The 18,646-nt window shown below is 37.1% G+C and overlaps 1 protein-coding gene across 2 annotated transcripts in view; it reads right to left on the reverse strand.

The window, feature by feature from the left end:
* Nucleotides 1-3,391: 3,391 nt before the first annotated feature.
* Nucleotides 3,392-18,646, reverse strand: part of LOC145662142 (uncharacterized) — an 80,483-nt gene continuing 65,228 nt past the window's right edge. The window contains exon 3 of one of the 2 annotated variants that reach the window (XM_081727475.1): nucleotides 3,392-4,134. In XM_081727475.1, the coding sequence (XP_081583601.1) occupies nucleotides 3,749-4,134 (386 nt within the window). In that variant the 3' untranslated portion in view covers nucleotides 3,392-3,748. The remainder of the gene's footprint in view (nucleotides 4,135-18,646) is intronic. The other variant, XM_081727474.1, reaches the window with a different exon arrangement.

Raw genomic sequence — 18,646 nt, forward strand, 5'->3', positions numbered from 1 at the left:
GTTAGGCACACAAGGTGGGGAAAAAAGTAGAAGCTTCTGCACAATCCAAAAATGTCTTATCTCATAGCTACACAATAATACTACTTATGTCTGCAAGTGGAAAATTAGTTGGGCCATTATAGATTGTATTCCCAAAACCGACAGGAAAATTTGGAGCACAGGTCAAGAAACTTTATTCCATCTCCCAAATGTTTAGGCTTCTGCATCAAAATCTGGAAAGATGAGTAAGCTGCACTTGAAGAAGTGAATCCGTGACGTTTTAGTTCCTAACATAGGGGACAAAGGTGTCTTTCTCATAGATTCATGATCATCTTTTAACGAGAAAGAGACGCAGCAACACATTCCGGACGAAAAAGCGTTGTGTAAACAGATTCCACCGGGAGCAACTTGGGCTGTACAACCACTGGATATTTGGGGCTTTAGAATATGGAACAATTTTGTACGGACAATGAGAGATTTCGTAATTTTACACCAAATTGATATACAACTTCACAACGTAACAACATTATAAAATTGCAATCGCTAGTTTATGAACAACTATCATCGCCAAGGTACCATGATGTGTTCAAATATAGTTGTATAAATACGGATATGTAGATGCGAGGCCGCCAGAATTTGTTAATCTAGTGAGTTTCTCATTTTTCTTAAACGACACTATCATATGTGATGAGTGCGAAGATTTAACACTCCTGAAATGTAGTTGGTGCTGCAAAAGTCTTTGCGCGGAATACTTTTTCGTGGAGTTTCATTTCTGTAAAACATACAATACATAAAGCAAGCACGAATTCTGCCAAACTTCAGCCCTTCAGTTCTATTTCAAGCCCTTCAGTTGTCTTTCAACTTGTGATTCGGCATCCCAGAAACTAGGTAGAGACCTGTGCCCCACATGTGCTCCTCAAAAAAACTTTTAATGACATATTTGAATTCAGCTCTTCAAAATGAAGGAGCAACATGTATCACACTTGTGAGGGGGACCCAAGTGGCGGATCTAGCTCGGAGCCAGGGGGGCAGCCCCCAGTTTTTTTAGTGACAAAAATAATTGAAGCTATTATTTATGTATTCTTGAAAGTTTATAGTGAACTCATGATATAGTATCATAGCCTGGTGTCGGCCTCCTCCAGTTTTTACCTTCTAGATCCGCCACTGGGAACCCCCCACACAAGGATCCTCGACCCACAATTGAAGTGTGTTTGTGTCTTCGTCTGCAAATGAAGACGAATGATAACGATTGTCAACAACAATAAGTCAATTTTCCAATCAAAAGGCCGATTTTTACTACGAATGCCAAAAATCGAAAAGGGTCACTGCCCCACTCAAATATGGGGTTCCGCCTAAATTTGTTGTGCAGATCTTTATTCCATGAGCCTCCTTTAACGATCTGCACAAACATTTTTGAAATGTGAGATTCACACTTCGGACACCCTCCTTGTAAGTCCCAGACACTTACTCGAGCTTTTCGAAATATCACATATTTCTGAGGAAAGCTTTACGACCTTTTTGCTTAATTTCCTAAAACTTACGAAGCAGCACTTAGAGAGATACTTTTGTTTTCTTTATTAGATATTTATTGTGAGATGTTCATTAATCTTATATATTTTCTTGTAAGCTGTTATTTACTGTTCGATGTAGTATAAAGTTAGTTTCTTTCTAGAGTTGGATGATGGCCCTAATGGATGACGTTGTGGTGGAAAACATCGTGTATGTGGGTTTTCTCGGGGTATTCCCGTTTCCTCCCATTTCCTCATTCTACCAAATCTTCCATGATCATTCACTTACTTTAATCATCGTCCCCTTTACCCGAAAGGGCATAAACATGGGACGTTAAACTGAAAGATTTCATTTCATTTTATCTTAATGGATGTCGTTCATTGTAATACCTAGCTAGATATCTATTTGAAGGTTTTTACTTAGAAGACATATACTCGTCGCCATATTTCCTGGTAAACGTTGTTTGTTCTAGATGTTTGTTTATTCTACTTATTTTTAGAGCTATATTATGTTTCCTGATAGTTGCCATTCACCGATATAGATATAACTCGTTTACTCTTCGATATTTTAAATTAGATACCATATACTTTTAGATATGATTACTGTTACTTGTGATTAATCTTATATGATTTCGTTATTAGAAAATGTTTCTTTAACTTTTCTAGTTAGGTTATGTTGAATTGTAGGTGTTGTCCACTACGGTTTACTTACCTTTAGACATGTGATTCTAGATATGCTTACTATTATGTTCTTACGTTTTTGCTATTAGTTATTGTTTATAGTAAATGTTGTTTAATTTTACTTCATTACGGGTTAGATTATGTTTCCTGCTATATATTATAGATAGATTTTTTTTACATTTTCATCTTTTTAAATTAGATTCCATATACTTTTGAATATGTTTACTGTTATACAGGGTGTCCGGAATGGGACTGCCGGTTTTTAAAAGTGTATAGTTTTAATATGGTCAGAGATACAGAAGAAAAAAAAAAAAAACATTCATATTGAAGGAAAACTCAAAAAGTTTTGTTTAGAAAATTTTCATATTTGAATAACTACCGGTGACGGCGCTATTATTGCCGATAAACAGAAATGGCGTTGGCAGTCGAAAAGGCGCAATGCGTGTGGTGGTTTGCAGAGACAAAAAGTTACCCTCCTGGACTTCTTCCTGTGGGGGCACATGAAAGACCTTGTGTATTCTGGTGAAAAGGTGCGTAACCTTCATGAACTGAAGAACCGTATTAGGAATGCGATTGGTTCAGTAACACCTCAGATGTTACAGAATACGTGGAGAGAGATTGAGTTCAGGCTAGATACTGTAAGAGTTACAAATGGAGCTCACATGGAGTTACACTGAGTTAGAATAACTTGTAAGACCAAATACATTTTTTGAGTTCTCCTTTAAAATGCATGTTTTGTTTGTTCTGTATATCTGACCATATTAAAACTATACACTTTTAAAAACCGTCAGTTCCATTCCGGACACCCTGTATATTATTTATTCTTAAATATTTTTATAGTTAGATGTTGTCTAGTGTTCGCCGTTAATTCGTATTATCGTTTTGTTGGAGGTCTTTCCAAATTTCGTTTCTCGAACGCTAAAGACCAAAAATCGAAAAATACCAAATCTCAAATATTTTACAAAATAATGATTGGTAAGTATTAGTCAACTACAGAAATAGTAGTTTGTACTATTAGTCATTGAATTGTCTAATTATCTGATAAAAGTTCAAAACGTGGATGAAGAGTTGGTTAACCTGTTCGTACGAAATACCCAATCTCGCTTCTTTGTTATTAAAATAAAGCATCAATACATGTGAAGACTATATGAAAAATAATCGTACGTACAATATATAAAAGAAAATATTCTACCACCTTAACATGTTTATGCAACTTTTATTAATTTATTTCAATTTTAAGAAAATAAAACTTAACATAAAATAGTCATCATATTTTTCTTGTGCATAGAACTGAAGTGACTTACAGACGTTTAACATAAAATATAGCAAGGAATTTACATTTTTAAAATGCATAGTTAAGAATAAGTCAATAGAAAAAATACTTGCAAATAAACACGAAAATAAGATTTATCACTAGAGTTTTTGCATCAATTAATACACACAAAGACATTTTAAAAGAAAAATTAGTTCCCATTTTTGATGAGAACTGTTTAGTTTTACTGGATGACGATGTCACTTCGCAGTTACACAATCACTTCCAAAGAAATCACTTAGATATCCATATATCACTTACGAACTTATCAACCCCAGTTGTTCCTTCGAAACCCATAGCCTCCATAATCATTATAGTTGTTTCCATATCCACCATAATTTCCATAACTGCCATACCCCCTCCCATAACCACCATAACCGCCTTGACCACCATAACCGCCTTGACCACCATAACCGCCTTGACCACCATATCCACCATAACCACCATAGCCACGATTGCCATAGCCACCATAACCACCATAACTGTTTCCATAACCTCCATAACCGCCGTAATTGTTACCGCCATAATGTCCGCCGTAGCTGCTTCCATAAGGGTAGTTTCCATAGTTTCCGTAATTTCCTCCGTAGCCATAGGGACTGTATCCTCCATAATTACCATAGCCTCCATGATTCCCATAGTTTCCGTAGCCATAACCTGTTATTAAAATATATTAAATACCTGTGATTATAAGATTTTGAAACATTTTTGGAATCATATTCGCTAGACTATTAGATATTTACCGTTTTAATGTGAAATAAATAAAGAATTGCAATTAGTTAGGAAGAAAATATAACCTGTTTAGCATTATTACCACATAGATGACACATTATTTAACAGTGTTTGTCAAGATCTACGTTAGAATACGTTGTTGCATTTAAAATGAATATATTTAATTATTGAGAAAGATAACAAAAAGAATGTGAAATCAGAGTAAGATAACTTCCTCGATGCTGAAGAAATTTAGATAGTAGGGCTTTATTAAATATCTGGGCAGCTCTATATTTTCATATGAAACATACGAGGGAATCAAAAAGAGAATAGTACAGGGAACGCAGGGAGGAAAGGGATTAGTGATTTGCAAAACTTAATCGACAATAACAAAGGGAAAATTTCTTAAAAGCTGTGTATGGAATATCATTCTCGGTGCACATTTTCATAAACACTTAAGACGTATTATATCGGGTAGAGAGGAATGGCGTACTACAGTGAAATTTTGATTTATATCTCAAGAAAAGTTTCACCAGATGCCGAACACATCTAAATGGAATAGTCAGACAAAGAATATCCTGAGAAAAGGTAGCAGTTCTTCTTTTAGTCAAGTTATCAGGAGCCATAGTGAATGCCACTGTAGCTGACATAGATTTTAGAAGTTAAAAGTGAATTTAACTCTTAATCTAAAAATACAATGGATAGAACGACTCTTCCTTAACACTATGAGTGCTAATTCCGTATTTTTACGGGGTAGCTGATCTTTCGAAGACTGCGGATTCCGTATTTATACGTGATGTGATTCAAAATGTATTTTGGGGGTGCGGTGGCTCAGTGGTAGAGCGTTCACCTCCGGTGCTTGGGTCCCTGGTTCGATCCCAGCTGAGCTCCCCCGTGGCTAAGCGGTTAGCGTACGTGCCTCTGGCGTGGGAGACCCGGGTTCGATTCCCGGCGGGAGCTCATGTGGTTCGGATTCCACGTTAACCAGTAGGTCCACGTCTCATATAGCCTCGCTGCTGAAAGCGACGCTAAACTAAAAATCAACTCAACTCAACTCGATCCCAGCTCGCACCGTGAGGACTTTGTGGTGGACAAACACCGTGCTCATGGGTTTTCTCGGGGTTCTCCTGTTTCCTCCCACTTTCTTCATTCCACCATTTCATTCATTTCTCATTACCACCGTCTCCTTTAGCGTAATTGGCATAACCGTGGGACGTAAAACTCAAAGATTTCATTTCAATATGTATTTCAATGGTTTTGCTCCTTTATTATACGGAGTTAGCAGTTTTGTAATATCCCTTCGGCTTCGTAGTTCTTAATTTCGCCAACAGATGTCGTGAAGATCCTAAGTAATATCTTGTTACCGCCAGGGTTCAAAAAACCGTGTGTTTATTGTTTGACCGTCAAGATGGCGAGAAAGTGCCTGTCGAACGATTCAATACGCTTCAGTTTAGAAGCGGAATTGAACGACAGTGACGGTGATTTGTTTGAAGAAGACTTATTGGACGATTCTGAAAATGATCCAGACTACGCACAGTGGGAGATTTCATTGATCTAAGGGAACTTTATTCAATTTTGCGACCATGCAATAGAGCAAAGAATACCTGCGATGTAGGTAGCTAAATATGCCGTTGGCATGAAATTGACATGAATTCGGGCGATGGTCGCGTGCAACGATTGCAAATATGGCCTGAAAGGAGACAACCAAGTGCACGCACGTAGAGCATGCGACAGGTACGCTTTGTACTGGAAGTTCGTTTGACATGTGTCCTGCTGTGCTTACACAGAGTGGTCAGTGCAGTGCTGGAATAGTATTGAGGGTCTCCGAAGGAAAGATCGAGCACTTGAACTTTGCATTACATTTTAGGGTTCCTAGGGGATAGCGTGGGAAAAAAGTGTGTGTGAACGTGCGGAAAAAAATGTTATGTGTGAAATACAGACAAGGTTTCAAGTAGGTGTTCTGTGGTGTTCAGCCTGCGGATTAAGTTCACCTGAAAGCTTATTGAGGTTAGAAGTGAAAACAATCGAGAAACCTTGCGCAAGTTTGCGCAAAAACGTGAGGTAATGGCGTAAAAATGGCTCCTGTGTTTACATGGCATGTTATATTAGGTGTGTGGGAACAACATGCGTCAACAAAGCGGTTGAAGTTTTAACAAATTACGTAATGGAACAAACCGAGATAGTAGAACTGACCACTAGTTCGCGAGCAAGAATAAGAAAATGTATTAATGATATACGTAATGGTTAAACGGGACAAAGCCAATCGACACCAGAAGAGGTTGATAGAAGACAATGTAACATGGTTGGAAAATGAAGTGGACTTCAACTTAGCGCCTGTTCTGCCAACGGATACTTCTGTTGAAAATACATGCGGTAGACCGAAAATGTACCTCAAAAGTGCAATGTAGGAAAGTTAAAGAACTTATAGAATCAACCAGCAACGAGGAACTGACAATGGCGACTGAATTAAAACTACGGAGGGCAGGAAAACGCGACTCGGCAGCGATCGTCAATGAGTTTGTAGTTCTTTCCCCACACGGGGTACGAAAAATCAAGAAATCTGGAAGCGCTGCAATTCCCGTTCCGGCGAAATTATCAGAAGATGAAGCTTTGTCGATAATAGTTGATGCGAATCTTTGTAAAAACCAGTAAAATGTCATGCGTGATAAGGCAAAATAAGCAGGGTGTAAAATGTATCCATCCAATGATAAGGTTAGAGATGCTAAGCAACGTTGTTATCCAGATGAAATAAAAATCACAGAGACATCCGTTGACATATCGGTGCAATCCCTTCTTCATAATACCATAAGAAGACTTAGTAAAACACAAGAAGATGTGTTTCGAACTTTGTCTGATGTTCGCAACATTAATATTGGTATTAAGGGGGATTGTGGTGGTGCGCAACAAAGTATGTATCGAAGACCTTTTTTAGATGAGCATTCAAGTGACGAGAGTTTTTTTTTGGTGTATCTATGGTCTCTATCCAACTGTACAGTGTCACTAACGACCGTAACTGTGTTATTTGGCAAAATCCCGCTCCATCCTCTACCAGATATTGTCATCCAATAAGTTCTGTGTTTGCAGAAGAAACGGTTGAGGTTGTACAAAACGAAATCCAGAAAATAGAAGACCAAATCGAGAAACTCACTCGGATCATAATAACATAGATGAGAAGGAATTTATCGTTCGGTCTAGGATGATTTTTTGTATGATTGATGGAAAAGTGTGTAATTTTGTATCCTCATGTGCGTCTACGCAGACGTGTTATTTATGTGGAGCAAAACCGAGAAAGATGAATAATCTTGGTATTCTTTCTCATAAAATTGTAGATCCGAACTTTTTGACTCTGACTATCTCCAGTTTATTCTTGGATACGTCTTATGGAATGTATTCTCCACATTGCCTACCGCCTAGATATTAAAGCATGGCATGTACGAGGCAAAGAAAATCCTATGAAAATCGAATAAAAAAAGAAACTTGTCCAAGCAAAATTTCGTAGTGAGCTTGGACTATTGGTAGATATGCCAAAACAACAAGCAGGAAACACCAACGATGGCAATACAGCCTGCAAGTTTTTTTCGGAATGCTGAAAAATCGTCCAAAATAACTCGGGTAAAATGTCCACTTAATTAAGCGATGACACATTATTTTAGAATGCTTAAATTGTGTTTTTCCGACTGATACAAACAAATTTAGTGAGTGCGCTCGTTGCACTTAGGAATTGTATTTGCAAAAGTATTCTTGGTATCATATGCCCGTAAGCGTACTCGAAGTCCAATTTCTACAGATAAGCCAGCTTTCCGAAGAAGCACAGGAGGTTCGAAATAAAGACAATAAGAAATATAGGAACTCTTCACAAGAAAATTATCCAGAGTGAATACCAACACGGATTTAATTCATAGATTCCTGACCACCTCTGATCCATATATTGCTAGTAAACGTGCTCCTGCCAAAACCAAACGTTCAGACATAATGTCCGAGGTACTACGATTGCTAAAAGCGCCTTATGTGAATGATTTCTCTGATCATTCCGAACAGAGCAGTGACTAAGACTAATGAACTTGTTTTTCCCGTCAGTTTTGCGTGCTCGATGATTCTTGTTTATTGTCCTGAATATCTAATGTAATGCACTCATTATCACTAAACGTTTATTTAGATATAAGCTGATCACATCAATCCTATTGTTGTCTCTTTGCCAATTATGTGTAATCGTGTTTATCTTTCTTACATATGTGTTACTTCTTTGGTAAATAATACACAAACAACATTCTTTATCAAAGAAATAGCATATTTTAATCGAATGGAACGTTAAAACCTACTACAGGCAAATGTGCATCACACATTGAATAAAGTTCCCCTAGATCGATGAAATCTCCCACTGTGCTACGTAGCAATAAAAATATCAGATATGTCAGGTAAGTAACCCTGAGATAATAATTCTCATATTCGCATTCATTAACCTTGCACTACATGTAAATGTTATTTGTCACTTGTAATGATTTTGTGGTTGGGATATAGAATATTATGCATAAGAATAAAGAGCAAGTTCTAAACTTTCAAATATTGCATGTTGTATTATTTTAACTTTTCTACATTTTAAGATGTAATTTTTAAAATGTCTGAAAAAAAGCCCAGCGTTCTTGCAAAAGCCTGCACTTCAGAGCCCAGCACTCAAAGTGTTAACTTGCAGATTTGGTGTACGATTGGATTCTCTATTCGTAGAAAAATTGTCAAGTATCAAGAAATAAAATATGTTTTCTGTATAGTCCTGCGAAGGAATTTTCCTATTTCAATGTTAAGATTGAGAGACAAAAAGGTGCATATGAAGCCAGGAATGACAATGGAATAAGACATGTTTTTCAGCATAGAAGATTTTGAAAATTAAAATTATTAGAATCTCCGAATTGTTGCACAAAATACAACATTAATAAACTTGTCGCAGATCTGAATACAAGAAGTCGATAATGCTGGCGTGAGGTTTATCTGAACATATTATAACTTCCCCTAAAAGTAATAACAAAATTCTGACGATATGAAGAAGGCGTTTGTTGTACTCTCAGATTCATAAAGCCTTAAGCAATGATGACCTTTGTACCTTAAAATTAAGCTGACCTTTTGAATTGGAATCCATCCGAACCTAACCACTCGACATCCGAAGACATACATTAATAAAACTAGCGAAAGTATCCTGTTACAGTTGTGAGTGTTTGAAGTTTATAGTATCCCAATATAACAGAGTACAAAAGTTTCTTGTCAACTAAATGTAGAATAAATGATAGGTTCACTCGAGCAGACGGTTCGGTTCTACCAAATAGAAGATGTATAGGTAAAATACTGTGTGAAACATCTTTCGTGAAGGAATGAGACTGTAAATATAAGTAATTAATGTCAGTCCACAGCATATTGAAATTAATTTTGAATTATAGTGAAAGTATTGTATGTGTAAGTATGTTCTTTCACTATCCTCGTTTACACGCATATCGCTGACGCACCTGCTCCCTATGGACGCACTCCCTCGCTAACGCTCGGGCCTCCCTACTGCTCTCCTGCCCTAACTCGTTTAGGTAGCATTCGTGCTTTTTAGTGGCCACCTAGTGCAAATTGGTTCGTGTTTTATGCACTGTAGTTATTATGCCATACATCCATACTGTATTTATACTGAGTCCTCCTGGAGTCAATCTGCAAGTAGTAATGGAGCTCATTTAGTGCAAGCTCTGCTAAAAGAAATGCAAAGCTCTAATCTAACCTGAAAATGTAAGAAATGTGCCAAAATTCGACAGAACCCTCTGCTCGAGTAATGTATAAATGATTACTTTTTGTTTTCTACGAGGCCTGTCCAAAAAGTATCCGATCTTAAATTTTCCGCATACAATAGTGATGCTCTACAGTAGTGATGCCACTGTACACAACGCGGGGATAACTCAATACGCATGTTTGCTTTTCTCCTCCGCGTTCCAATGTGTTAGTCGCTGCCTGCTGGGCGCCGAGTGAGGTTCTGTTATATGTATTCACCTCTTTTTTATTATTGTTTCTCTCACGATGATTGAACGAATTGAGCAAAAGCACTTCACCAAATTTTGATGAAAGTCATTTGAGTTCAACTGACTCCGCTAACTGAGTCGGCGGAGGAATTGTTGATAGTACTCTTTTGTTACTGTTTGTCCTTCCAGTGCAAACTCGAGATGCACAATTTCACAGATATCGAAAAACACAGATAGCATCACCCTTGATTTTGCTTCACACCTGTCGCGCTTTTTTCTGCCTTGGGGACTCGGGATGCTTCCATTTCGATGACTGTATTTTCGTTTCCGGGTCCTATGCATACACCAATGACTTGTCTCCAGTTATCACTGCATTTTGAAATTCAGGATCAATATTGGTAGTGTCCAACATGTCCTTTGCAACCTTAAGATAGAGTTCTTTCTGTTCCTTCGACAGTAGATTGGGTACAAATTTTGCAGCCATTCTGCTCATGTTAAGCACACAAAACCTGACGTGCGGAATCTTTTCTGATCCGAACCTCTTTAGCAGTCTCTCGTACGGTCAAATTACAATTTATCAAATTTTCCACTCTCATAACAACAGCTGCATTAGGAGTAGTTTGTTGCCTGCCAGAACGCTATTCACTCTCCACTGAAGTGAGGCCATTGTTGAATTGGTAGAACCATTACTTAATTATTTGTCTAACCCCATAGCATCGTCTCCAAATACCTGTTGAATTTTATGAATTGTTACGATTTGAGAATGACCAAGCTTTTGACAAAATTTGATGCAGTATCTTTGCTCATTTCATTCAGTCATCCTGAGAGAAATATAAAAAATCCGACGAATATGTATAACAAAACCTCACTCGACATCCAGCAGGCAGCGACTATCACACTCAAACGCAGAGAAAAAAAATCAAGTACTCGTATTAAAATGTCTCCTTGCACTGTGTACAGTGTCACCGCTCTAGCATCATTACTATGCGCTGGAAAATTCAAGGTCAGACAGACCTCGTACATCAGCAAGAACTTTAATGAGTACTTATATCTAAAACTAGTATAAGTAAACTGCTTTTATATGAACTTTCTAATAAAAAATACACATGTTAATCTATTCATGCAACTCTTTAATTTTTATTTTAGTTCAGTTTTAGTATTTCTATATTATACTCTGTAAATAAGTAAAAGTTATGTTCATACTGCACCGTCTTTCTGCATAAGTGAGTTTTCCTTTGTATAATCATATGTAACATCTTTTATGTATTTTGTAATATTATTATTTGTTACATTAAGTGGTAGAACAGCCTATGGTTGAACTGAACGTTACCCCGTGAATAAAGGCATTTGCAATTCAATCCTCAGAGTCATGCCAACATCTTAGATGACTTTTTCTTTAGAGGATAAGATAGTCGGTCGAATCAGAATATAAAGATTTAGAAGTCATAAACTGAGAAAATTTAAAATTAGAAGGCTAAGGATTCCTAAGTTTAGAAAGACTTTCAGATTAGTTTTCGTAGATTTAAAGTTGGGCAGATTTTTTTTTCCTGACATAAATGCAAAATTTTTCTGGCAGATTTCTTTGGCAGGTCCGCGATCTTGATTAAACTTCCAAGAATACTCATGAAACTATGAAAAGAGTAACGCAGGGAAATTTAGAATATATCCAGGTCCAGAAACATAGACCATGGAATGATGGGGAATGTGAACACGTTAGTAAAGAACAGGAAAAGGTTACATAAAATTCAAAAAACGAGGAAAACGTTTATGACAATTCTATTGTTAATAATTTTTGCATACTAAAAGCAGAATAAAAATATTCTTTCAGAATATGGAAACATTATTAACTCACCGTACTTACATACAAACCTTTCTCACAGCACCTAAGAACAGGTAAATGCAAATGCTGGTATAAGGATCAATCATACAGAAAAGTAAAAGAACAGTTATGATGACACATGGTAAACATATCTCAAAGATGCAAACAAATGCTTGTTTGTTATTGACCAAAACTGGAAAATGTAAACAAATCCTTTTCTTAGATTGGTCGAACGCCTGTCCATGATATTTAAAGGTAATTTCTAGAAATAGATTTTTCTTTTCTTTTAGTTTTCCTTTTTCCAATAACTATTTGTCAGTAGCTACTCAGAGTTGAAATATAATATTTTCTCTCTTCATTTTTAACATATTGAAATATTTATAATTACCCGTAAGTATTACGGGATTATCCAGAGAAAACTTGCTAGCTGAGTGATTTGTCGCAAGTAGGGATGCGCATGAGACGAGTCGAGACAGGATTTTCCTGACAAAATTCGAGTCGAGACACGGCTCTTCCAATAGAAAAATATATATTTTTCGAGTCAAGACATCACTTTTACAGCACATTTTCGAGTCGAGACAGCCGCAAATCTTATCTCCTGCGCATCCCTAGTCACAAGTCACTCATTTGGAACACAGTTGTCCATTGTTATGAGTATATTTATGAATTTGTTTGTCAGATTTAGTCTGAAATAAGTATACGAAACAAAATTAAAATTAACGTTCAATGAATTGGCAATTTATTTTCATGATTTACTGTATAATAGAATTCAAGTAGTATATTAGTAGATAGTTTCCCTTCTGAAACAAACAACATTCGTTGAACCAGGATTGATAGTTAAATATAACCTCTCAATTACCAAGCTGAATCATGAAATACATGATTTTTAAGTTTATTAATTCTGGTTAGAACTTTCGAAAAGTTATAAGACATATACTGAATGATTCTACTGTTCACGGCAATGATAATACACATTTCTTATTTTACCTACAGCTCCCAAAGTTGGTGTTACATTATTTTACTAACTACATATGAATCTGCTTAATCTGAAAGTGTAATAATTACTTTCAAAATATAAGTAAGTTTTATAATAGACAAAGGTAGTACTCTTGAAAAAGATTATAAACCATTTCTGTACTCTGCAGTATTGAACTGAAGAAACCCATAGCGTTGCCATGGGTATTTGTGTAATTTTGAACCTCATGTATTGTCCATGTTAAAATTTAATAACAGAATAAAGTTCTAACCAATAGACTATAACACTAATTTTAAAGAATTAATGGTTCGATTACCACTGAAAGAGCGACTTCTTATATGTGAGATTTATCTTATTGTTTACGTATTTCAACCACAACAAATAGGGGTACTTATTAAACCCTAGAGGAATACTCCCAATTTTTCTCGAAAATTGAAACTGTTTTTGGATACTCTTAGTGAAGCGTTTTCTTAAAGTTGAGGATTGTTAACCTCGTTCCTCGTTCATTTCAATCCAAGCAATAATGTTGATAGACAATTCTCAAAGAATGTTAAGTAAAATCGAAAAACTTTTGGGTAGGTCGTTCTTAAATTGCTTAAGTCCCTTTCCTCTGATTTATTTCATGCCCGTAGAATGGAAGTATCCCCACGAACATTAAATAATTTATATGAAATTTATTGTAGGATGCATTATTAAAAGATGAGGTGCACTTTTAAATTAATTTCCGGCCAAAACAATAAGGAAGAATGGGCTCATAGCATAAATATGTCGTATCACATACTTCCTAGTTATTAGGTTTTCAATAGAAAGTTATCGTCGATTTTTTTTTTTTTTTTTTTTTCACATCAAGCATATGAGGAAATGACGAACTAAGCCAACTTTTCTTATTAACAGTAGAAGTTTGAGAAGGGTGTTAGCGTCTCGCACTGCTTATCAATCAGTTGAGTTTATTATTATTATTATTATTATTATTATTATTATTATTATTATTATTATTATTATTATTATTATTATTATTATTATTATTATTATTATTACCTTGTATGAAGTTTTGTCAATCTTCATTGCCCCCAGAGAGCACAAGGGACACAACTATGCTCTTCTCTTGAGTAAAATTTACGTAGCTTAGATAAGTGATTTTTTAAATAAAAGTTGGTTCTTTAGATAAACGTTGTATGTAAACTGTAAACTGAAATGTTTTATTCCAGTTTAGGCAACCATATATGAATTTATGATTTATGTAATATGATAACGGTTGGTATGCTGATGAACTAGGGTGATTTGATTCTGAGTTTAGCGTCCCTTCAGCAGCAATGTTATCTGAGATGTGGACCTACAGCTTACGTAGGATCAGAACCACTTGAGCTCCAACTGGGAATCGAACCCCATCTCCCAAGTCAGAGACGCAAACGTTAACCACTCAGCCACGAGGGAACTCTGAACTAAGATAGGGAAAAACACTGCGTTGTTGTGTCTTCAGTTTCGAAGAGCTTTCGGGTACTTCTTTTGTTATGGATCATGACTTAACAGAGTATATTCACATTAATAGGGATGCACGCGAGACGCGAGAAGTCTCGTCTCGTCTCGCATTTGCGAGACGAGACACGAGACGAGACTGAAAATTTTATGCGAGACGCGAGACGAGACTAAACCATGCGAGACGAGACGCGAGACGAGACTCAGTTAAGTCTCGCACGAGAAGTCTCGCGAGACTTCTCGCAGTCTCGCAACATTTATGAATTACATGTAATTACATATTTAGTGATTTTACATTTATTGAATATTCTAAGTTGAGCGTTAATGCCTCCAGGAACAAAAAAGTGATTGGGGCAATAGACATTTTATGAGATTTATTATTATTCAAGGTTGATTTTCAGAATTAAAGCCTTCTTTAGTTTCAAAACATCATTAAAAAAGAAAAGCTTTGTAAATTGGAAATTTATTACAACATGGATTTAGGACTTTATTTTGCGACACAAACACATACACGCGGGCGCGCACGAATACATGAACTTCTGTTTTTTGGTCTGAAAAGCGAATAAGTCTCCCTATTGCTGCAAACTGTGATATTTCTGTTGTTTCTGTCTTTTTCGCATTACTACTAGCGATTTATGTTGGGGGATGGCGGGGAAGTCCCCTCTCGTCAAAGTTTATCCCGGGTCCGGCTCGCAGAAATAACATGATATTTTTACATGGAATAAGTATTTTCTTTCTATATATTTATCAAAAACATCCCCCTCTAGTTCGGAAGTTTAATTCAAACACTGGTTTGGTAGGATGGCCCTATAGGTTTGATGCGAGATGGTAGGAATGGCCTTATATCTGTAAGTAATTTTATTTTTTAGATCTGGCAACACATATAAGTTGAAAGCGAAAGTTGATAAAATGCGATAATGCAACATTGCTACAAGCGCGAACGAACCGAAAGAATTGGGTCGTATTGTGTTGTGGGAAGTTCTTTTGTTGTCTACAAGCTCTTTTGGTGGTATAAAAACATCTTTATAATGGAAAATCACCCCTCAAGGAAACGACCAAAACGTGTAAGTGTTGATAGTGGCGACGATATTTTAGAAGAGCCAAATATTGCTGCAGACCTCTAAGCTGGAAAACAATGTTGGATCCAGCAACAATTTATGCTGGTTTTGCTGTAAATTATGCTATTAACCCTTTGGGGATCCCATGGTACAATCTGTACCATACGGGGTGTTTCATGGTACATTGCGTTATAACTCTCCTATTTGAGCTTTTTCGTCCGGTTTTTTTTTTTTTTTTTTTTTCAAGTCCAGATGCATTGTAGAAGACCTTACGTATGGTTTCACATCTTCCTGCGTCGAGACATAGGAGGTGATGACGTCATAATTCTAAAATATATATTTTCTTTTAATATTGCGGGGCCGGTCTATGTTCATTATTTTTTGGCGGGCTTATTTTTACACGTAGAAGATTGACATTTTGCACAAACATTCCGAGTAATATTTACCAGATTTTTTTTAGATTTCTGCGTTAAAACAGGGGGGGGGATCCAGAGGGTCAAAAAGTTGAGAAAAGGGATATTTTATCCCAAAGTCCCGTTTTTCCTCATTTTCCCGCCTTAGATACATGATGGAGACAAGTGAGTGGCCGCCTGAAAGGCAGTTCTATTCTGAAGAGAATGATGTGCGACACATGACCCTAGGGTAATTAGGGAATTGTCAGGGAATTTTTATGAAAATATACTTCTGTATAGGGGAATTTTGGACATTTTCGGTATTATTTTGTGCGGGCTTATTTTTGCACCTAGAAGATTGAAATTGTGCACAAACATTCAGTCCACCGAGGAGTATTTACGAGATTTTTTCGTACTTCTGTGTTAAAACATGGGCGTACAAAGGGGCTAAACGTGGAGAAAGGGAAATTTTTACCAAAAAAAATCCCTTTCACGGGATTTTCTCGCCTTAGATACATGATGGCGACAAGTGAATGGTACCGCCTGAAAGGCAGTTCTATTCTGAAGAGAATGATGTGCAAACCATGATCCTAGGGTAATTAGGGATGTCTCAGGGAATGTTTAACAATTTCCCTCTGTATACGGGAATATGGGACATTGTCGGTATATATATATATATTTTTGGCGGGGGGCTCGGTGGCTCAGTGGTAGAGCGTTCACCTCCGGTGCTTGGGGTCGCTGGTTCGATCCCAGCTCGCGGCATGTGGACTTTGTGGTGGACAAACACCGTGCTCGTGGGTTTTCTCGGGGTTCTTCCGTTTCCTCCCACTTTCTTCATTCCACCATTTCACTTATCTCTCATAATCACCGTCTCCTTTAGCCTAACCGGCATAACCGTGGGACGTAAAATTTAAAGATTTCATTTTCATTTTTTTTTTTTTTTTTTTTTGCGGGCTTACTTTTGCACCTGGAAAATTGGAATTGTGCATAAACATTCAGCCCACCTAGTAGTATTTATCAGATTTTTTTTTTCAGAACTCTGCGTTAAAACATGGGGGTCCAGAGGGGCTAAAAGTTGAAAAAAGGATATTTAGACCCAAAAAATCCCTTTTATCGGGATTTTCTCGCCTTAGATACATGATGGAGACATGTGAGTCATACCGCTTGAAAGGCACTTCTAAGCTGAAGAGAATGATGGGCGAAACATGACCCTAGGGTAATTACGGATGTCTCAGGAATTTTTTTACCTTAGATCATGGTGTTTTACGGTAATTTGGGGCGTGGTGGGAATTCCTGATAAAATTTCTTCCGCCCTTACTATTCAAGATAGAAACTTGAAATTTGGCACACACATTTAGTATACCAAGTACTATTTATCAGATTTTTTTTAGGTGGGTACATTTACACAGGGCCGCTCCAGAGGGGCCCAAAGTGCGAGAAAAAATTCCCTCCGTAATTTTCCCTTTGACATCATTTTTCCCGCTCCTGGTATATGGCATGAGCATGTAAGTGGTACCATTTGAAAGCCAGCTTCATTCTGAAGAGAATGAGGTATGAACCGTGATCGTAGGATAAATAGTGACGATGCAGTAGCTGCTTGACTGAAAGTCTAAAAAATAGCCCAAAAAGCCAGGTACCGGAAAGGGTTAATTTGACGAAAATTAATGGTCCAGGAATCAAATTCCAGCACAACTTTTCTTTTAATTTGGAGCGGAGGGGACACAAGTTCGGATACCATGTTGAACTTTAGGTTCCGTCTCCTTAGGATGTTATGAACATTCATCCCATGGAAATCAATGGCAAACCACCAAGGATTCAGCTTGCCAAGGGACTTTTAGGTCAAATACCTGCCTTCGGACAGAATATCACATCATCATTCATTAACAGCCATAGAATAACACATTGCAAAATTTTGACCAGAATATATGCGAGACTGCGAGACCATGCGAGAAAGTCTCGCGCGAGACGCGAGACGAGACCCAAAATTTTATGCGAGACGCGAGACGAGACTTTACATTTGCGAGACGAGACGAGACGCGAGACGAGACCAACATTTGAGGCTGCGAGACGAGACGAGACTTTTACATTTCTCGTCTCGTCTCGTCTCGCGTGCATCCCTACACATTAATATTCACTTAATCACCGCTTCCTTATGGAGTATTACATGGTTAGAATCATACGCTTTGGATCTCGTTTTCGAACCTCTTAAGCGAGTAATTTTTCCCCTGAGGCCAATAGCCTGTTGAGGAATTTTTTAAGCTTAACTTAAGATAGAAGATTTACATTATAACATTGCTTTATAAAGTCTTTGAAACAAATAATAGTACTAACTTTGAACTATATATTATTTTAATATAACCTACTCTAATACAACCCACATGAACCAATAGAGATTTTACAGTTACAACCATCGTAGTCATCATCATCATCACAAACATGTCAGTTTGCCAATTTTCAGTAGTTGCTTTGCGTGTGATATATCTTGAAACACGGAATTGCACACAAAGGAACATCACAGTCCTTGCAGCAATACATAGTTTCTTTCCGCACTGTTCTGCTTGAGCACACTACACAACGCAGTCTGGAATGTGACTGTTTGTCTGTTGTTGTGTTGTATTCAATGAAATGTCTGGCTATAAGTCGAAGAGGAGTTTCAGAATTTGGACGTCCAACTTTTCTTCCGGCTACAGTACTACCTGCATATTCTTCTGTGAGGGCACTAACAAGGCACAATCTGAAGTTCAGGTGAGACATGT

This window comes from Thermobia domestica, chromosome 10 (genome assembly GCF_964235325.1).
Source record: "Thermobia domestica chromosome 10, izTheDome1.hap1.1, whole genome shotgun sequence".
NCBI lineage: Eukaryota > Metazoa > Arthropoda > Insecta > Zygentoma > Lepismatidae > Thermobia > Thermobia domestica.